Genomic DNA, 15,444 nt, shown 5'->3' with positions numbered 1-15,444 from the left:
AACAGGCCATTCTATAAGAATTCCTAAATATGTCTGGTGGCTCATGATGGGAAATTTCAGTGGCAGGAAGGTGTGCTGGGAATTTGCGAGTAAATACAATTTTATGCTTGGACCAAGGGGTGGTGTTCACTGCTGCTTTTTTAGCAGGATGAAAAAATAGCAAATTGCAAAGGAAAATGGATTTAGCAGATTCTGCAGCAAACAACACCAGCTTCTCACTCCTTGTGCCAGGCCTTGTTTTAAAGATGTAGATGGAGGCCTTGATTTAAATTTATACTGTATATATACTTTCATATAGTCAATGGAAGAGAGACACCAGAAACAACTGTTGAGTAAAACAGTGATAAGCAAGTTTTTTTCAGTAGGGAGTCAGCATACAATTTCTTAACTGTTGTGTCATCTCACTGAGGACCACTGGAACAGCATCAGTTGGCATACTATACATAGGTATTAAAGACTAAAACAGGGAATAAAATACAGGTATGGGATCCCTCTTCTGAAACCCCATTATCCAGAAAACTCTAAATTACAGGGAGGCTCTCTTCCATAGAGTCCATTTTAAGCAAATAATTCAATAAACAGTACCTTGTACTTGATGGTAACTAAGCTGCATTAAACCATATTGGTGGCAAAACAATCCCATTGGGTTTATTTAACACTTAAATGTTTTTATAAAGGTATGGTGATTACCAGAAAACCCCCAGGTCCTGAATATTCCGGATAATTGATCCCTTACCAGTACTGCATTTTGCCAACTAAGCTAAACCTTAATGTGTAGGATAAACAAAGCATTTCAGGGTTAAGGGTTTGTTTATTAGTACATTAACTGATATATTTGTAATTTTAACACTTTGGCAAGCTTAAATAAATTAAGTAGCAAAATTGATGAATCTCATTCCAGACCCCTTAAAATGACTGAGTTGCGGAAAGAGACAAAATCTTGCAGTGCAGTAAGGTTTGGCAACTTGATAACACATTTTATGATATACTCTGCAGTTTCAATAATTCTGTGTTATTTCTGAGTTCAGAGAAAAGTGTTCATGTTACTGTTTCACACAGAGATGAGAATTCTGTCACATTGCTAAGTAAACCTGAAAATGAAGTGGCACGCTGCTTATTGTGTCCTTATCTAACTCACCTTCCATTTTACCAGTTCTTGTTGGCTGAATTTCCCTCATCTGATCCATCTCTAAGCTATGAAACCTCCTCTGGCAAAAGGAAAACTGCTACTAGGGGAAGCTTATTTTCATACATCTTTCTGTCGTTAATGCTTCTGCAGAATTGAAATAACTGAACTCCATGTTCTCTTTTTATCGAATAGTTGTATCATAATGGCATTTCAGGCTATGTCCTGTGTTTTATCGTAGTGCTTAAATGAGTGTAGGAGCAGCTTCCTGTTCTACTAAACAGATTGTTAAAATAAATCAGTGGAATGACATTTTGTTTAAGTGCAAGCCTTTTGAATCATATATAAAGTTAAATGTTCTATATATGTTAACCTTTGAGAATTGATGTTATTTCTTGATTTGTCTAGGGGGCAACATGTTGCTCAGCAACCCCCTTGGATGTTGCTCCAAGTGGCCTCAAAGCAGGTGCTTATTTTTGAATTTCTGGCTTGAAGGCAAGTTTTGGTTGCATAAGAACCAGTTGTAATGACAGAGTCTTTTATAAGCTGCCAGACCACATAGAGGCTACCAAATAGCCAATCACAATCCTTAATTGGTACCGCCAGGTACATTGTTCATGCTTGTGTGGCTTCTCAACTCTTTTTACATTTGAATGTGTCTCACAGGTAAAAAAGATTGGGGACCCCTGGCCTAGAGCATACAAAGCATGAGCCTTTGTGGGCAAGTGCATAGACTTGGATCGTTACTGTGGTATGCCAGCTGTGTCTCTGACTTGGTATATTAGCTCAATCCATTGTTGGACTTGCATTGCTTTTTAAGCTATGACTCTGTTACGTGTTGCAGCTTTCATTTAAAAAAAAAAAAAAAGTTTAAAAAAATTAAGATTATGTTTATAGTTCTTTTGAGTAAATAATAAAGCTTATTGTACATTATTAATATAGTGCAATTTTCCATTCTATACAATTTTTTATTTAGTACATTTATTATTAATGCTCTGCTTCTAACTGAAACCATTTAAGAACACATTTTATTGCAAAAAAAAGGAAAACCAGAAGACACCTTTTTCACAGTTTTGTAATATCTTTTTTCATTTGATCTTAGTATGTGGTGAAAAAGTTGTATACATTGCAACACAACATGGTGTGTAATTGTAAAGAGAATAATTACACTGTGCTGTAAGGCACAAAATGTTTTGCTTCAATGTCTTCAAATGTACAATGGTAAAATGCAATTATTCCTCTGTAATTATACATCTCTAAAATGACTTGCAACACTTAGAACAGGAAGGACTAAAGAGGCTCTGATTGCAGATTGGGAATAAAAACAAACTTGCTCCCCATGATAACTAAAGGAAACCGTTGATTTAACATGTTTATGGAAAGAATTGTTGGTGGGGCTCAAGAATGGAGATCAAATTATTCGCTGTGTGCGTTTTCACTTATATCTTGAAAATAAACCTTAGATTTGGTTAGATAGGTACATACAGTGTGTGAGCTAGTCATGGTAAAACATAAATCTCACAATGCTGGGTCGCAAAATAGAGATCCTCAAAATGCCACATTTTTTTAGTCAAAAACACACAATGCCAAAGCACCCAAAATAGCAACCCATAGATTATTCACCTGAGTAACAAATCTATGGCTTGCTGTTTTGGGTGCTTTGGCATTGTGTTTTTGGACTTAACAACGCTGCTAAAAGCCAGCACTTTTTTTAACATAAAGTTTGTTGGAATGTTTGGATTTTTGTTCCATTCTTTGGTACTTGCATCTTGTGCTAAGGACACTATGGGGCAGATTTATCAAAATGCAATTTTAGAGTTTAATAGATAAAACCTCACCCACATTCTATTCATTCCTGTGGGATATTTAGGAGTGTATTTATCAATGTGTAAAAGTTAGAACTCACCATTTGATAACTAGACTTCTAAAAACCCCATAGGGATGAATAGAACATGGGTGAGTTTCTATGTATTAAGCACTTGTAACGCTTTTCTGACCCAATTAGGAATAAACCCAGGCTAGTAATGAATAGAGAGCATGGGTTACATTTGCGACACTTAATACAAAGGGGTGAGCCTCCGCTATATGGGAGAATCAGGATGGAGCGAGGGTGTAGTGGAACTACAACTAACTGAGGTGTGGTGTGCAGATGGTAAAAGATGGACGCCAGAGAATTCTTGCTGATCAACTATAGTACAAGTTTATTAAAGGCACAACTGGATAGTGCAGCAGGGTTATACTCACAGGCACAGCAGTGTATGATGGTCATAGATAGTACAGCAGATGTGACCCTTTAGGCACAGAATAACCCACTTGGAGGATGCACAGAGGATTAGTTGACACCTGAGATATAGACCTTTCAGAAGGGAGTGTTCCGGCCGACTGTGGTCCAGGGGAGAGCTCCTAACACTGGTACCTGGCGTCTAAATAAACCGGTCCCTAAAGAACGACTACAGAGCCGGGGTGGACTAAACCCTTTTACAACTCCTGGTTGGGGCTATTGACTGCCCTTACTAAATAGGCTGACTACAATCACCACTCCTAGAGGGTGCTATTAATAAATCTGACTGTGCTGGCTTTACCTCGTTCACGGGGCCCTGTCCCCGACTTAGCACTAGGGTAGGTGGTCCCCTAGGGTACAAATGGCTTCTGGGCCTATGTTCTGGTCCAGGCTCAGTTGGGATCTGTCCAGAACACAGCATGCAGCCAAAAGAGGAAGACACTCCCTTGTGCAAGACACTATATAGTCTGCCAAGGGGAGTGGTCAACCTGGGCTAAACCTATAGGGGGTAGCCTAATAACTGTAATCTGAGTGTAGAGGGCTCTGCCCTATTACAGCACAGATTAGATAAAGGTAAGGGATAACACCATAGGGAGCTTAACCCTATGGGTCCCTACACACTAAACTCACATTTTGATAAATCTGCCCCTATGGATTTATTAAATAAATTAGAGTTTAAGATGGGAAACATCTATTTGTAGCTTACTTGGGATTCCAGCTGTCTCTGTCCTCGCATCTATCATGAGGATGGTACAAGAGGTACCATTACCCTTACTTAGGGGGAGGATTTTCAGAAAGTTGAGATTGCTGGAATTTCTATAAGTTTTAGTTCTAAATCCTATTTTTAGGTTTCCTGGCTTTTTTTGAAATTCTTCTCCGTCTTTTATCACTCAAACTCTATTGTTTCCTATTACATAAACCTTGTAAATCTGTGTAATGCAAGGTGTAAAGCAAAAACAAGCTTTGCAATGTGATGCAATACAAATCTGTGGGACAACCTAACAAATGAGTAATAATTCTAAATAATAGATTACTTAATTATGCAGGAAATGATTCTTAGAGATACAGACACAATTATTTTTATGTACATTAAAAGTTACCTATAGGTCACGCAGATAGTTTTTTACTGATAGAGCTGCTTTTTGTAAGTAATTGTTAATTATTTCCTAAACCTGACTGTTTTGCCAACCTGACTGTCCCCAGTCATGCTAATGGATTGCTCATGCAAAAATATGTCAGCCCCTAGATTAAGGAACATGGAGGATTAGATTGGTAATGTTATAAATAACATAGTTATACATAGCATGCAGAGAGGTTAAAATGGTTTAATTTCTGGTGTCAGTATCCCTTTAAATAAGAAAGGGCTTTTGTAAATCTTCCCCATAGTTTTGCATTAATTATTAAATATAAAAACTCCTTGGGATCAATTTCATCTTGAAATTACTGGCACTAATTTTCTCCGGCCACTTCTTATTTTGTGGATTGGAAAAATAGATATATTTCGAATGATAATGTGCTCATTGAAAAGTTGTTTTTTTTAATGAACACAATACAGTTGACATTAAACTACTCATAGCTTGAAATGGAGTGTATCCTGCATAAATACAATTCTTCAGAATTCTCCTGAGGCACTGAAATTTGACTTTGTTTCAGAAGTAGCAATTCATGCTAAATTGTTGAGGAAACTGAATTAGTTACTAAGTGCCTCCTATGGGCTTTATATTAAGTGTATTGCTAGCAATCCTTTCAGGCATATTTTAGGGAAATTAAAGTGTAGCTGCTTATATGGTTTTGATGATGCTGATCCAAAAGAAAGATGAGTTACTTAAACTTAAAGGAGACATATTGGATAAATGGGAAAAACCCTAATTTTGTAGGCAATTATGAATAATAAATGGTGCTGGTTTCACTTTGCGTTAAAAATTAATCCTATCTGTAAAAATGGCCCATTTATTGGAGCTCCCTATAGATCCTATAACTTCTCTGTCAGAGTTTGAAATGAGGGGTGGGCGTGTCCTAACAGTCCCTGCCAGAAGCACAGTAGGAGGGGGTGAGCCAATCACAGCAGTGCACTCACACAAGCACAGGAAAGCTTCATTTCCCTATCAGGTCAGCCTAGCTGCTGATTGGTTCCTATCCTACAGTGCAGTGTACTGAGGGCTGCCGGCTCCCCAACTCATCCAGAGAATTCAGCCAGCAGGAAGTGAAACGGATGGGCGGGGCTAGTGGGGTTTTGGACAAATTTCTCAATAAATCAGTCCAAAACACAACTTTTTTAGCACAATCCTTCTATATCTAGAGGAGTACAATTCCCTGGTACATTGTTAATTTTTATAGGATATGTCTCCTTTAAGGTTAAAAGAGAACAGCTTAATTGTGTGCCTCTTATTACCTAGGGTTTCCACCTTCTGCTGTTCCTATTTCCAGGCAGGGGGCAGGATATGACATCACTGGGCAGGGCAGTGACATAACATGGGCAGGGGGTGAAGTCTGATTTTGGGAAAACTGGAGTCGTGGCATCCCTATTATAACCATATTCATTTATCCTATTCTAGAAGATTTTAAAGAAACACTGGGGGGGAGGTGTTCTGAGTCCCAATGTCACCAATAGGAGTAAACATAATTCTTTGTTTTTGTTGTCCTTAGGAACAGTTTATTCTTATTTATGTAGTTTATGTTCTTACTTGTTCTTCTAATACATATATATTGCTAGGACCAAAAGGGCAGTGGACACAACAGTCATGGTCCATCTTGCTGAACTATATTTGTATGCTATTTACATTTCATGCCTGCCGCTTCTTTATTGTAAGAAGATTTTCAGTTTTGCTAAGTACATTACACTGTATTTGTCTCTCTCTGGTCCATTTTATATATTGCATGGTCATTATTGGGACCTGCAGAGGATAAGTAGATTTATAGATATGCTTTGGAAGGCTAGTATATGGAAAATGCTGCCGTGGGAGAAAAACAAAGAAACAGTCTCCTATCTTTGCATTTTCCCTTCTGTCTCTAAAGGTCCTGGAAGAAAAATAAAATTGTTTATCCCTTAGTATGAGTATTTTATAAATAGGGATGCACCAAATCCAGAATTTGGTTTGGGATTTGGTCAAGATTCCAAATCCTTAAAATCATGCGACTTTTTGGCACGGTACGGTTTTATTATTACGGAGAAAAAGGAAATTATTTTTAAAAATTAGAATTATTTGCTTATAATGGAGTCTATGGGAGATGGCCTTTCCGCAATTCGGAGCTTTCTGGATAACGGGTTTCTGGATAAGGGATCCCATACCTGTATCTGACTCATTGTAATGCTTTCCTCTCATTCTTAGGGAAAGGCACTGCCTCTTATTGGGGATGCCACATAGAACCCCCTTTTGGTAACAGTTTACTAGCATTGTTATTTAGGGTTGGAAATGCTTCTTTTCCAAGGTTTCAGATTTGGGGGTGTCATATTTTGCTGGATTTGGTGGGTTGATTAGCAGACTGAACATGGAAGGAGTCATTTAACTGTGTTTCTTGTGATCTCCTGATTCCTTTTTTAACTTAATGTTGTTTATTCATATTAACAGAAGACATGTATTTTTCTACTGTTTGTCTATTTTTACATTTGATGAGTATCAAAAGCAGCAGCATGTTTAATATCAGCTTTCTTAATCTAAATGTGCAATTTTTAATTATCTAAGCAATCACTTATATCATCCTTATAATAAGACCATTTGATTAAAGATAAATGTAAATTTATTCCTCTCTAATTTAATCAGCTGAGAGAAATATTGCCTGTTTGCTCTTCTGCTTGCTCCCCTCCCCCCACACGTTATGGTTTTTAGTGTGTTCTGGAGTACAGGTTCATTTTCCTGGTTCTACAAGAACAGTACCACAGTATTTAGGCCAGTTAGCTACAACTGCCTTTTCATTTAGCAATCCAGGATAGGTCTGTGCCCCAGATAAGGTTGCCACCTGTCCGTTTTTGACCCAGACAGCCCTTTCCGAAAACCAGCTGTTCGGGTCAAAACCTCCTGCCCGGTTTCCCAAATTAGGAAAACCGGGCAGGACTCAGTAACACTGACGCAGCGATCAGCCCCCAACCTCGTGATATCCCATCCCCCCCCTCCTCCCCACCCCATGTCACTGCACCGCCTCTTTTGTGCCTCCGTGACATCATCCCCGCCCCCTGCCCGGCTAAGAAAGCTGGCAGAGCTGGCAACCCTAGTCCCAGATGCAATGCATTGTTCTGCTTATATTGGTGAATCTTTTTTGTTTAAGCTAAAATTGGGAAGCAAAGTGGTTGTGAGTATACCCCTGGGTGGTTGGGCAAATAGAACACGTTTTCTTTCAATTGTTTCCTGCCCCATTGTTAAATGTAAACGATGCAGGCACTTTTTCATTTTAGTCCATTTTATTCAGCTACACCTGTTCATCCTGAAAATTGAAAATGGAAGGGGGAATAAAAAGAAAGAGAAATATTCTTAGTGCATCAGAAATGAATCACAATAAAATAGGAACATAAGTGAAACAGAATAAATGAAATAGAACAGCATCCTTCATGCAAAAAGTTTTACTCTTGCATTCTTTAGAGTATGGACGCATGGGATAAGCAACAATATGATGACTCCCCTAAATATGTTTATGACCCTCTCAATATATATGGGTGGGTGCCCACCTCATATGTGCTAATGCAAAGATTTGTCACTTGATGTGTTTCTAATGCCTAGGGCATGAGATTGTTGTCATCTTTCTAGGTAGCTGGGGTTTTGGTTGTAGATGCCCCAGTGGTTGCCTTGGAACTATTTATTTGCAGATATAAATGGCATTTTCCTCCTTTTTTAAAATGTATTTTTATTGAGTGTATGCATAATTACATGAAATATCTGTATTGCTTATCTTTTATAGCTATTTATATTGAATTGAAATTTGGCAGGGTAAATGCAGGGGTGACCACGTTTTTTTAAGGGAATAATAAATGTATGTCTCCTTATGTAGCCCATTTATTAATTGCAAAACACATTTTTTGTTCATAATCACATTTTTAATTTTTCTAAATGATGATGGCGAATTGCTGATGTGGTGCCGTAAAAAGGTGGTTAGTGGAGTACCGCAGGTGTCAGTCCTTGGTCCTTTGCTTTTTAACTTGTTTATTAATGACCTGGAGGTGGGCATAGACAGTACTGTTTCTATTTTTGCTGATGACACAAAATTATGCAAAACTATAAGTTCCATGCAGGATGCTGCCGCTTTGCAGAGCAATTTGAAACAATTGGAAAACTGGGCAGCAAACTGGAAAATGAGGTTCAATGTTGATAAGTGCAAAGTTATGCATTTTGGTAGAAATAATATAAACGCAAACTATCTACTGAATGGTAGTTTGTTGGGGGTTTCCTTAATGGAGAAGGATCTAGGGGTTTTTGTAGATAACAAATTGTCTAATTCCAGGCAGTGTCATTCTGCGGCTACTACAGCAAATAAAGTGCTGTCTTGTATAAAAGAGGGCATTGACTCAAAGGATGAAAACATAATTGTGCCCCTTTATAGGTCCCTGGTAAGGCCTCACCTTGAGTATGCAGTGCAGTTTTGGGCTCCAGTCCTAAAGAAGGATATGAATGAGCTGGAGAGAGTGCAGAGACTGCAACTAAACTGGTAAAGGGGATGGAAGATTTAAGCTATGAGGTTAGACTGTCGAGGTTGGGGTTGTTTTCTCTGCGAGGGGACATGATTACCCTGTACAAGTACATTAGAGGGGATTATAGGCAGATGGGGGGTGTTCTTTTTTTGCCATAAAAACGATCAACGCACCAGAGGTCACCCCTTTAGATTAGGGAAACGGAGCTTCCATTTGAAGCAGCGCAAGTTGTTTTTCACGGTGAAGGCAGTGAGGTTGTGGAATGCCCTTCCTAGTGATGTAATGGCAGATTCTGTTAATGCCTTTAAGAGGGGCCTGGATAAGTTTTTGAACAATCATAATATCCAAGGCTATTGTGATACTAATATCTACAGTTAGTACTAGTGGTTGTATTTATAGTTTATGTATTTGAGTGTATAGATTGGTAAATGTAGGTTGTGTTTGCTGGGTTTAACTTGATGGACTCTTTTTTCATCCCTATGTAACTATGGTTCTTTGGTGTCATTATTTTGCCCCACAGTAACAGGGGTTTTTGTTGATTGCTCAACAACAAAAACACGGCAATCATGGACTCTAGTCCCATGGTGTCTTGTCACGGAGCTCATTATAAATGGTGAGTAGATCTGTCCCAAACATTTGCAAAGTGCTTTGCTAAAGTATTCACCCCCCTTGGCATTTTTCATGTTTTGTTGCCTTACAACCTGGAATTAAAATGGATTGTTTTGAGTGTTTGCACCATTTTATTTGCAGAACATGCCTACGACTTTTATTGTAAAGCAAAAGTCAGTACTTTGTAGAGCCACCTTTTGTGGCAATTACAGCTGCAAGTTGCTTTTGATAAGTCTTTATGAGCTTGCCACATCTTGCCACTGAGATTTTTGCCAATTCCTCAAGGCAAAACTGCTCCAGCTCCTTCACGTTGGATGCTTTTTGCTTGTGAACAGCAATCTTCAAGTCTGTCCGCAGATTCTGAATTGCATTGAGGTCTGGACTTTGACTAGGCCATTCCAACACATTTATATGTTTCCCATTAAACCACCTGAGTGTTGCTTTAGCAGTATGCTTTGGCTCATTGTCCTGCTGGAAGGTGAACCTCATCCCAGTCTCAAATCACAGGCAGACTGACACAGGTTTTGCAAGAATATCCTTATATTTAGCACTATCCATCTTTCCCTCGACTCCAGTTTCCCAGTCCCTGCTGTTGAAAAATATCCCCACAGCATGATGCTGCCACCACCATTTTTCACTGTGGCGAAAAGTTCAATTTTAGTCTCATTTGACCAGAGCACCTTCCTCCATACAACTGGGGAGTCGCCCACATGCCTTTTGGCAAACTCAAAAGTGCATTCTTATTTTCAACATTAAGTAATGCCTTTTTTTCTTACCTTTGGTCTCTGTGCTGCCTCTCTCATTAATTCCCTCAGTTACCCGGTCTGTGAGTTTTGGTGGGCGGCTTTCTCTTGGCAGATTTGTTGTGGTACCATGTTCTTTCCATTTAAAGATGATGGATTTGATGATGCTCCGGGGGGGTCCTCAAAGATTTGGATATTTTTTTATAACCCAACCCTTACTTGTACTTCAACATATTTGTCTCTGACTTCTTTGGAGAGTTCATTGGTTTTCATGGTGTGATGCCTCTCGCTTAGTGGTGTTGAAGCCTCTGGGGCCTTTCAGAAAGGGTGTGTTTATACTGACAGATCATGAATAAAGTCCTGGTTGCACCAGGACTTTTTAGGGGTTTCATGGCAAAGAGGGTGAATACATATGCACCAATGTTCAGTTTTTTATTTTTTTTTTAAATTCTTTTTTATATATATTTTTCCATCACATAAAATAAGATTAAAGGAGAAAGAAAGGTAAGCACTAAGTAAGCTTTATCAGAAAGGTCTATGTAAATACAGCCATAAGCACTCACAGAAACGCTGCACTGACTTCTCTGTCAAAAGATTTCCTGTGTCTGTAATTCATGTGCCACAGACATGCAGCTTTCTGTTCTCTGCTCTCTCCTGCTCCCCCCTCCCTTAAGAATGCTAAGAACTTACTCCCCCCCTTAGGAATGTGGATCTGAGCCAATCAGGAAGCTGACTCATAGTCTTACTAACTGAGCATGTTCAGTTCGGTCTGCATGTCTGTGCAGGAGTGAGGCATTATGGGAACTTTCTTTACACAGCTCAGCATTTTTTCTTCCTGTTTGGCTGATCTTCTGAACAGGTGAAAATATGAGGAGACTTAAGGGCACTATTGAGAGAACTGAAGGTATGCCTGAAGCTTGAGATTAACTCTTTATTAGCCTTTCCTTCTCCTTTAAGAAACATTTAAATTACAGGTTGGAAGTAACAAAGCATGAAAAATGCAAAAGAAATACTTTAGCAAAACACTGTAAATGGGTGTTTTTCACATTCATTTTTTATTTTTGGGTGTTTTTCACACTATTTTTTCTGCACAAAATGCATTGAAGTTAGTTGGAATTTTATTTTGTTTTTTATGTATTTTTTTATGCTTACACGTTTTTTCGCAGCAAACACTTTTGCCACAAAGATTGCAGTGGTGTCATGAAAACATGGAAGTTCACTACAAAACCATGCCTGGCAAAAAAATTCTCTACATTACATTTAAATTTGAACTAAAAATAATTTTAACATATGTGCAAAAATGAGGAAGAGCAGTGGTTCCTGGATAATTATAATGGAAACGATGTGGCATGGTAATCATTTAAAAAACATCAATTTTATTTGGAACATTAAAATATATCATAAAAATTCCCAGTAGGTGTAGACATGGAGCATATGGTGAGAAGCCATAAAGACACCTTTATTGGATCTTCTCATAGAACGTTTAAGGTCCGTATCTATGTTTCCTAACACTCATTCTTTAGAAACACAGTAGGATGTGGGCATTTCAACCTTTAGCCAACAGAACTTTGCCCTCAAACAGGGCAATATATACAGAGGCCCCTTGTCAAATCCCAGATTGGTTCAGTTCAAAATGAAACATTTAAATTCAGTTTATTTTATTGGAGGTTTATAATGCAACAGTAAATACTTTATATCATTGGAGACATTACAGGGCTGATTTATTACCTAAAACTGACAAACTTTTTGGTTTTTTGGAAAAACACTGTCATGGAAAAATAAAACCTGCTTGAGGGGTTAAAAAACAACCAATGCAAGAAAACGCAAGCATGTTAAAGAACTTATTAGCTTTTTACGTCCTATTACCTGAACCTTACACAATAAAAAATCAGCCCCTACATTTCCCCTTTAAATGCCTTTCTCCTTCTGTTATACCTAACATTTTATGGTACGGCTTCAATAAAAATGATTTGCACTTATACTATACTGCTGTACTCTTGCTAGTGCTGTCCTAAGGGACAAGTGTCTTTTCTTGTTTAATCATGGAAAAGATCTGATGCCTGTATGAAAGCAAGAAACCATGCTCTGTTCTACAGTAGAGTTTAATAGGTTTTCATGTCCCGTACACAGTTGTTACTTTGGCATTTTGTACTGCTTACACGTAAAGAGGATATTGTAGCTCAATCGCTCATGTAAAACATATCTGGATACGTTTTATTCGTACAGTAACTGCCATTATATCTTCTTTTTTAAATCATTAGGACAAGATTAGTTCTAAATTTAACTTGGATTATTGTGCCAGATGTTCTGTCCTGGATTAAATCAGATGGACAGATTTGATTTCTCTACAGTGACAAATACGTCTTTTATAATACGTCTTTCATAAATAAAATTTCATTGCATTGCACTGAATGAAAAAACATGTTGTATTGTGCCTTTCTTTCTCGATGTGTCTGTAGTGATGGATGCTTGAGAAAGGAAATGCAAATCATAAAAGGGAAAAAGAGACATTGCTGAAATAGCCTTTGTAGTATCTTTATTTTGCTTTCTGTACTATATGCTGCCCATCATTGCATGGCATCATATAACCAATGGGGACTCTGCCCTTTACCCAAAAGATTTCATAGTGATTCTGTTTTTGTCAAATTAACTTCATGTTTCATGTCACAAAGAGTGCAATGCCATTGAACACAGAGGGAACATTAGGTACTGAGGTTACAAATAAATATGCAGCTATAGTATATGCAATAGAAACATTGGTGTGGACATATTAAGAGTTGATTAACTTTACCAAGCTGTAATAATTGCTACTGACACTTTTTTATTAAGCAGTTTATTTTTTTAAATCATACTGGCATGTGATTTCCATACTCGTCATTAGAGGCTTTCTAGCCTCTTAAACAGTAGTTAATTCAAGTATAATTATTTAATATCTGGGGTAATGTAATGTCAGTGATTAGTAATAGGATTTGTTTGATGGTTCCTGTGTTTCTCAGTATTATTGCTCTTTTGAGCAATCTGCATTATTTTTTTATTAATATCAGTGGTTTAAGCTTATCCACACAGGGGCGCTTCTGCCATTAGCCGAGTTGAGAAACTCGCCTCAGGCGGCAGAAGCGCCCCAGTTACCTTTAAGAGCCGAATTTCCGGTTTTTGAACCGGAAATTCTGCTCTTCTAGTGCAGAGAGCGCAATTGCGCTCTCTGCACTAGCGATCTCACCGCCCCCGGACCCGCTCCTGCGCTCAGAAGGTAAGCGCTGGGGAGGGGGGGGGGGGGCGGCATCCAGGAGCCGCCTCAGGCGGCGATATGTCCAGAATCGCCCATGTATCCACAAATATATTCAGTGGGCCAGTGCACACAGTCCACCTACCCTTCAGCCCCCTGTCTACTCGCAAGATTGTGGCAGGTGGTAAAGTTGAACTGGCAGAAGGGGCTGGGGAAGGGGACTATACAGCAGATCACGCGATTTGGGATTTCCCAGCATATCTCCCATATCTATGCTGTCTGTGGTGGGTTCCTTGGTGTTAGCTGGATTAAGAAGGCTAAGCATGTGTAGAACTCTGGGTGTTAGTAATGCCAAAAGAGTTATTATTCAACCACCGTACTTGAATAAACCTTTACTAATTGGGATATCCAAAAAAATCTTTTGAGCTGTCTAGTGCTCTATCTGTAGCACTGTAATGGCCAATATTCAAATATTTGATTATAAACATAGAAAACCAGTGAAACATTTGCTTTCATAAGTCTGATTTGCACTAAGCTGACAAGTGTTAGTTGCTGATTTGCCCGGTGCCCCGGCAGCCCAGTCCGACCCTGCCTCCCCCCCCCCCCCCAACAAGTCAGTGCTTCTTTCATTCAGCATTGTGTATACATGAGGGGTGTGAGGGTTACATCATACCTCTCAACATTTGAAAAATGGAAAGGGGGCGAAAACCGGCACAATATTGGTCACGCCCATTTTTGTGACCACATCCCCTAAATACCACTCCCATTTTACTAAATTTGGCAGGTTATTTAAAGTTTAAACAAATCTCTGGGGTTTTGGGGTCGTTTCATGTGTTATTACAGTTTTGCTAAAAAAGAGACCTGTTCAGCTTATTAGTTACAATTGTATCTAAGTGTAGGTGCAGCGTGTTGAGTTTCTGGGCTGTCTGTCAAAAGCTACTTTTTTTAATTAAGTTTGAGAAACACTGTATCTAAGTGCAGTTGTACCATGTTAAGATTGTAATTATAGTATATGGGAAAGTTGATTAAGCTGGCTTAATTATGGGTCTGAATCTCAGCCTGCAGACAAATGCAAGCCTGCTCCAAACAGCCCAGGTGCATGCACATGAAGCAGATTTTGGCACTGAAACGGGTAAGCAAGCATTTTTGTGCCGAAATCCACTGGGTGTGCCTGCACCCTGGTATACATAGCAGAAAGGCTTTTTGGAGCATAGGGCCATAGTCTAAAATAATCTTTTGTTTGAAGGGGTTACCAAATGAACAGATCTTTGCATAACTGGCCACCAAGATGGCAGATCAAACTGTTGAGGACTGCATTGACTGCACTGGTTATTGCCTGAAACACTCACACCCCTGGTGCAGGATATTTTTTACCTAAAATGAGCATTAGACTGATTCTAATGCAATGTACAATGAATTTGATTAGTGTGTGCCTTTGTTGTGGGATTAGTTTTTTGGCATTGTTTTGGGATATTAATAATGGAAAATATGTAGATAAACCTGTACTTCAGTGCTATGGAACATTCTAGGGTGCTGTGTGAGGCTGAAACACTGGACTGAAACAATGACAAAATTAAAAATAATTTGCATGTAAACATGTAACATTGAATGCTTTAATTTAGCAGTGTGTTCTTCTGCTTTTGATTTCAGACTGGCCCTCCAGAAGCTGAAGAGGAGCTGACGGATACAGAAGATAATGAGGAAGAAGATTTAGGTGTCATGGATGATCAGCGCAGTGTAATCCTTCACCTTATCTCCCAGCTCAAGCTTGGAATGGATCTTACCAAGGTACGCAAAGAGGATTTGCCTTTCCGCCTATTTGCTGCGGCTATTTTACTTGTC

At 38.8% G+C, this 15,444-nt stretch overlaps 1 protein-coding gene across 1 annotated transcript in view; it reads left to right on the top strand.

The window, feature by feature from the left end:
• Nucleotides 1–15,444, top strand: part of osbpl10 (oxysterol binding protein like 10) — a 205,078-nt gene that overhangs the window by 153,197 nt on the left and 36,437 nt on the right. Inside the window, exon 7 of the mRNA XM_002941816.5 lies at nt 15,253–15,390. Coding sequence (XP_002941862.1) covers nt 15,253–15,390 — 138 coding nt within the window. The remainder of the gene's footprint in view (nt 1–15,252; nt 15,391–15,444) is intronic.

Source organism: Xenopus tropicalis, chromosome 6 (genome assembly GCF_000004195.4).
Source record: "Xenopus tropicalis strain Nigerian chromosome 6, UCB_Xtro_10.0, whole genome shotgun sequence".
Classification (NCBI taxonomy): Eukaryota; Metazoa; Chordata; class Amphibia; order Anura; family Pipidae; genus Xenopus; species Xenopus tropicalis.
Note: the sequence above shows the minus strand (reverse complement) of the source record. Positions and strands in the feature narration are given on the sequence as shown.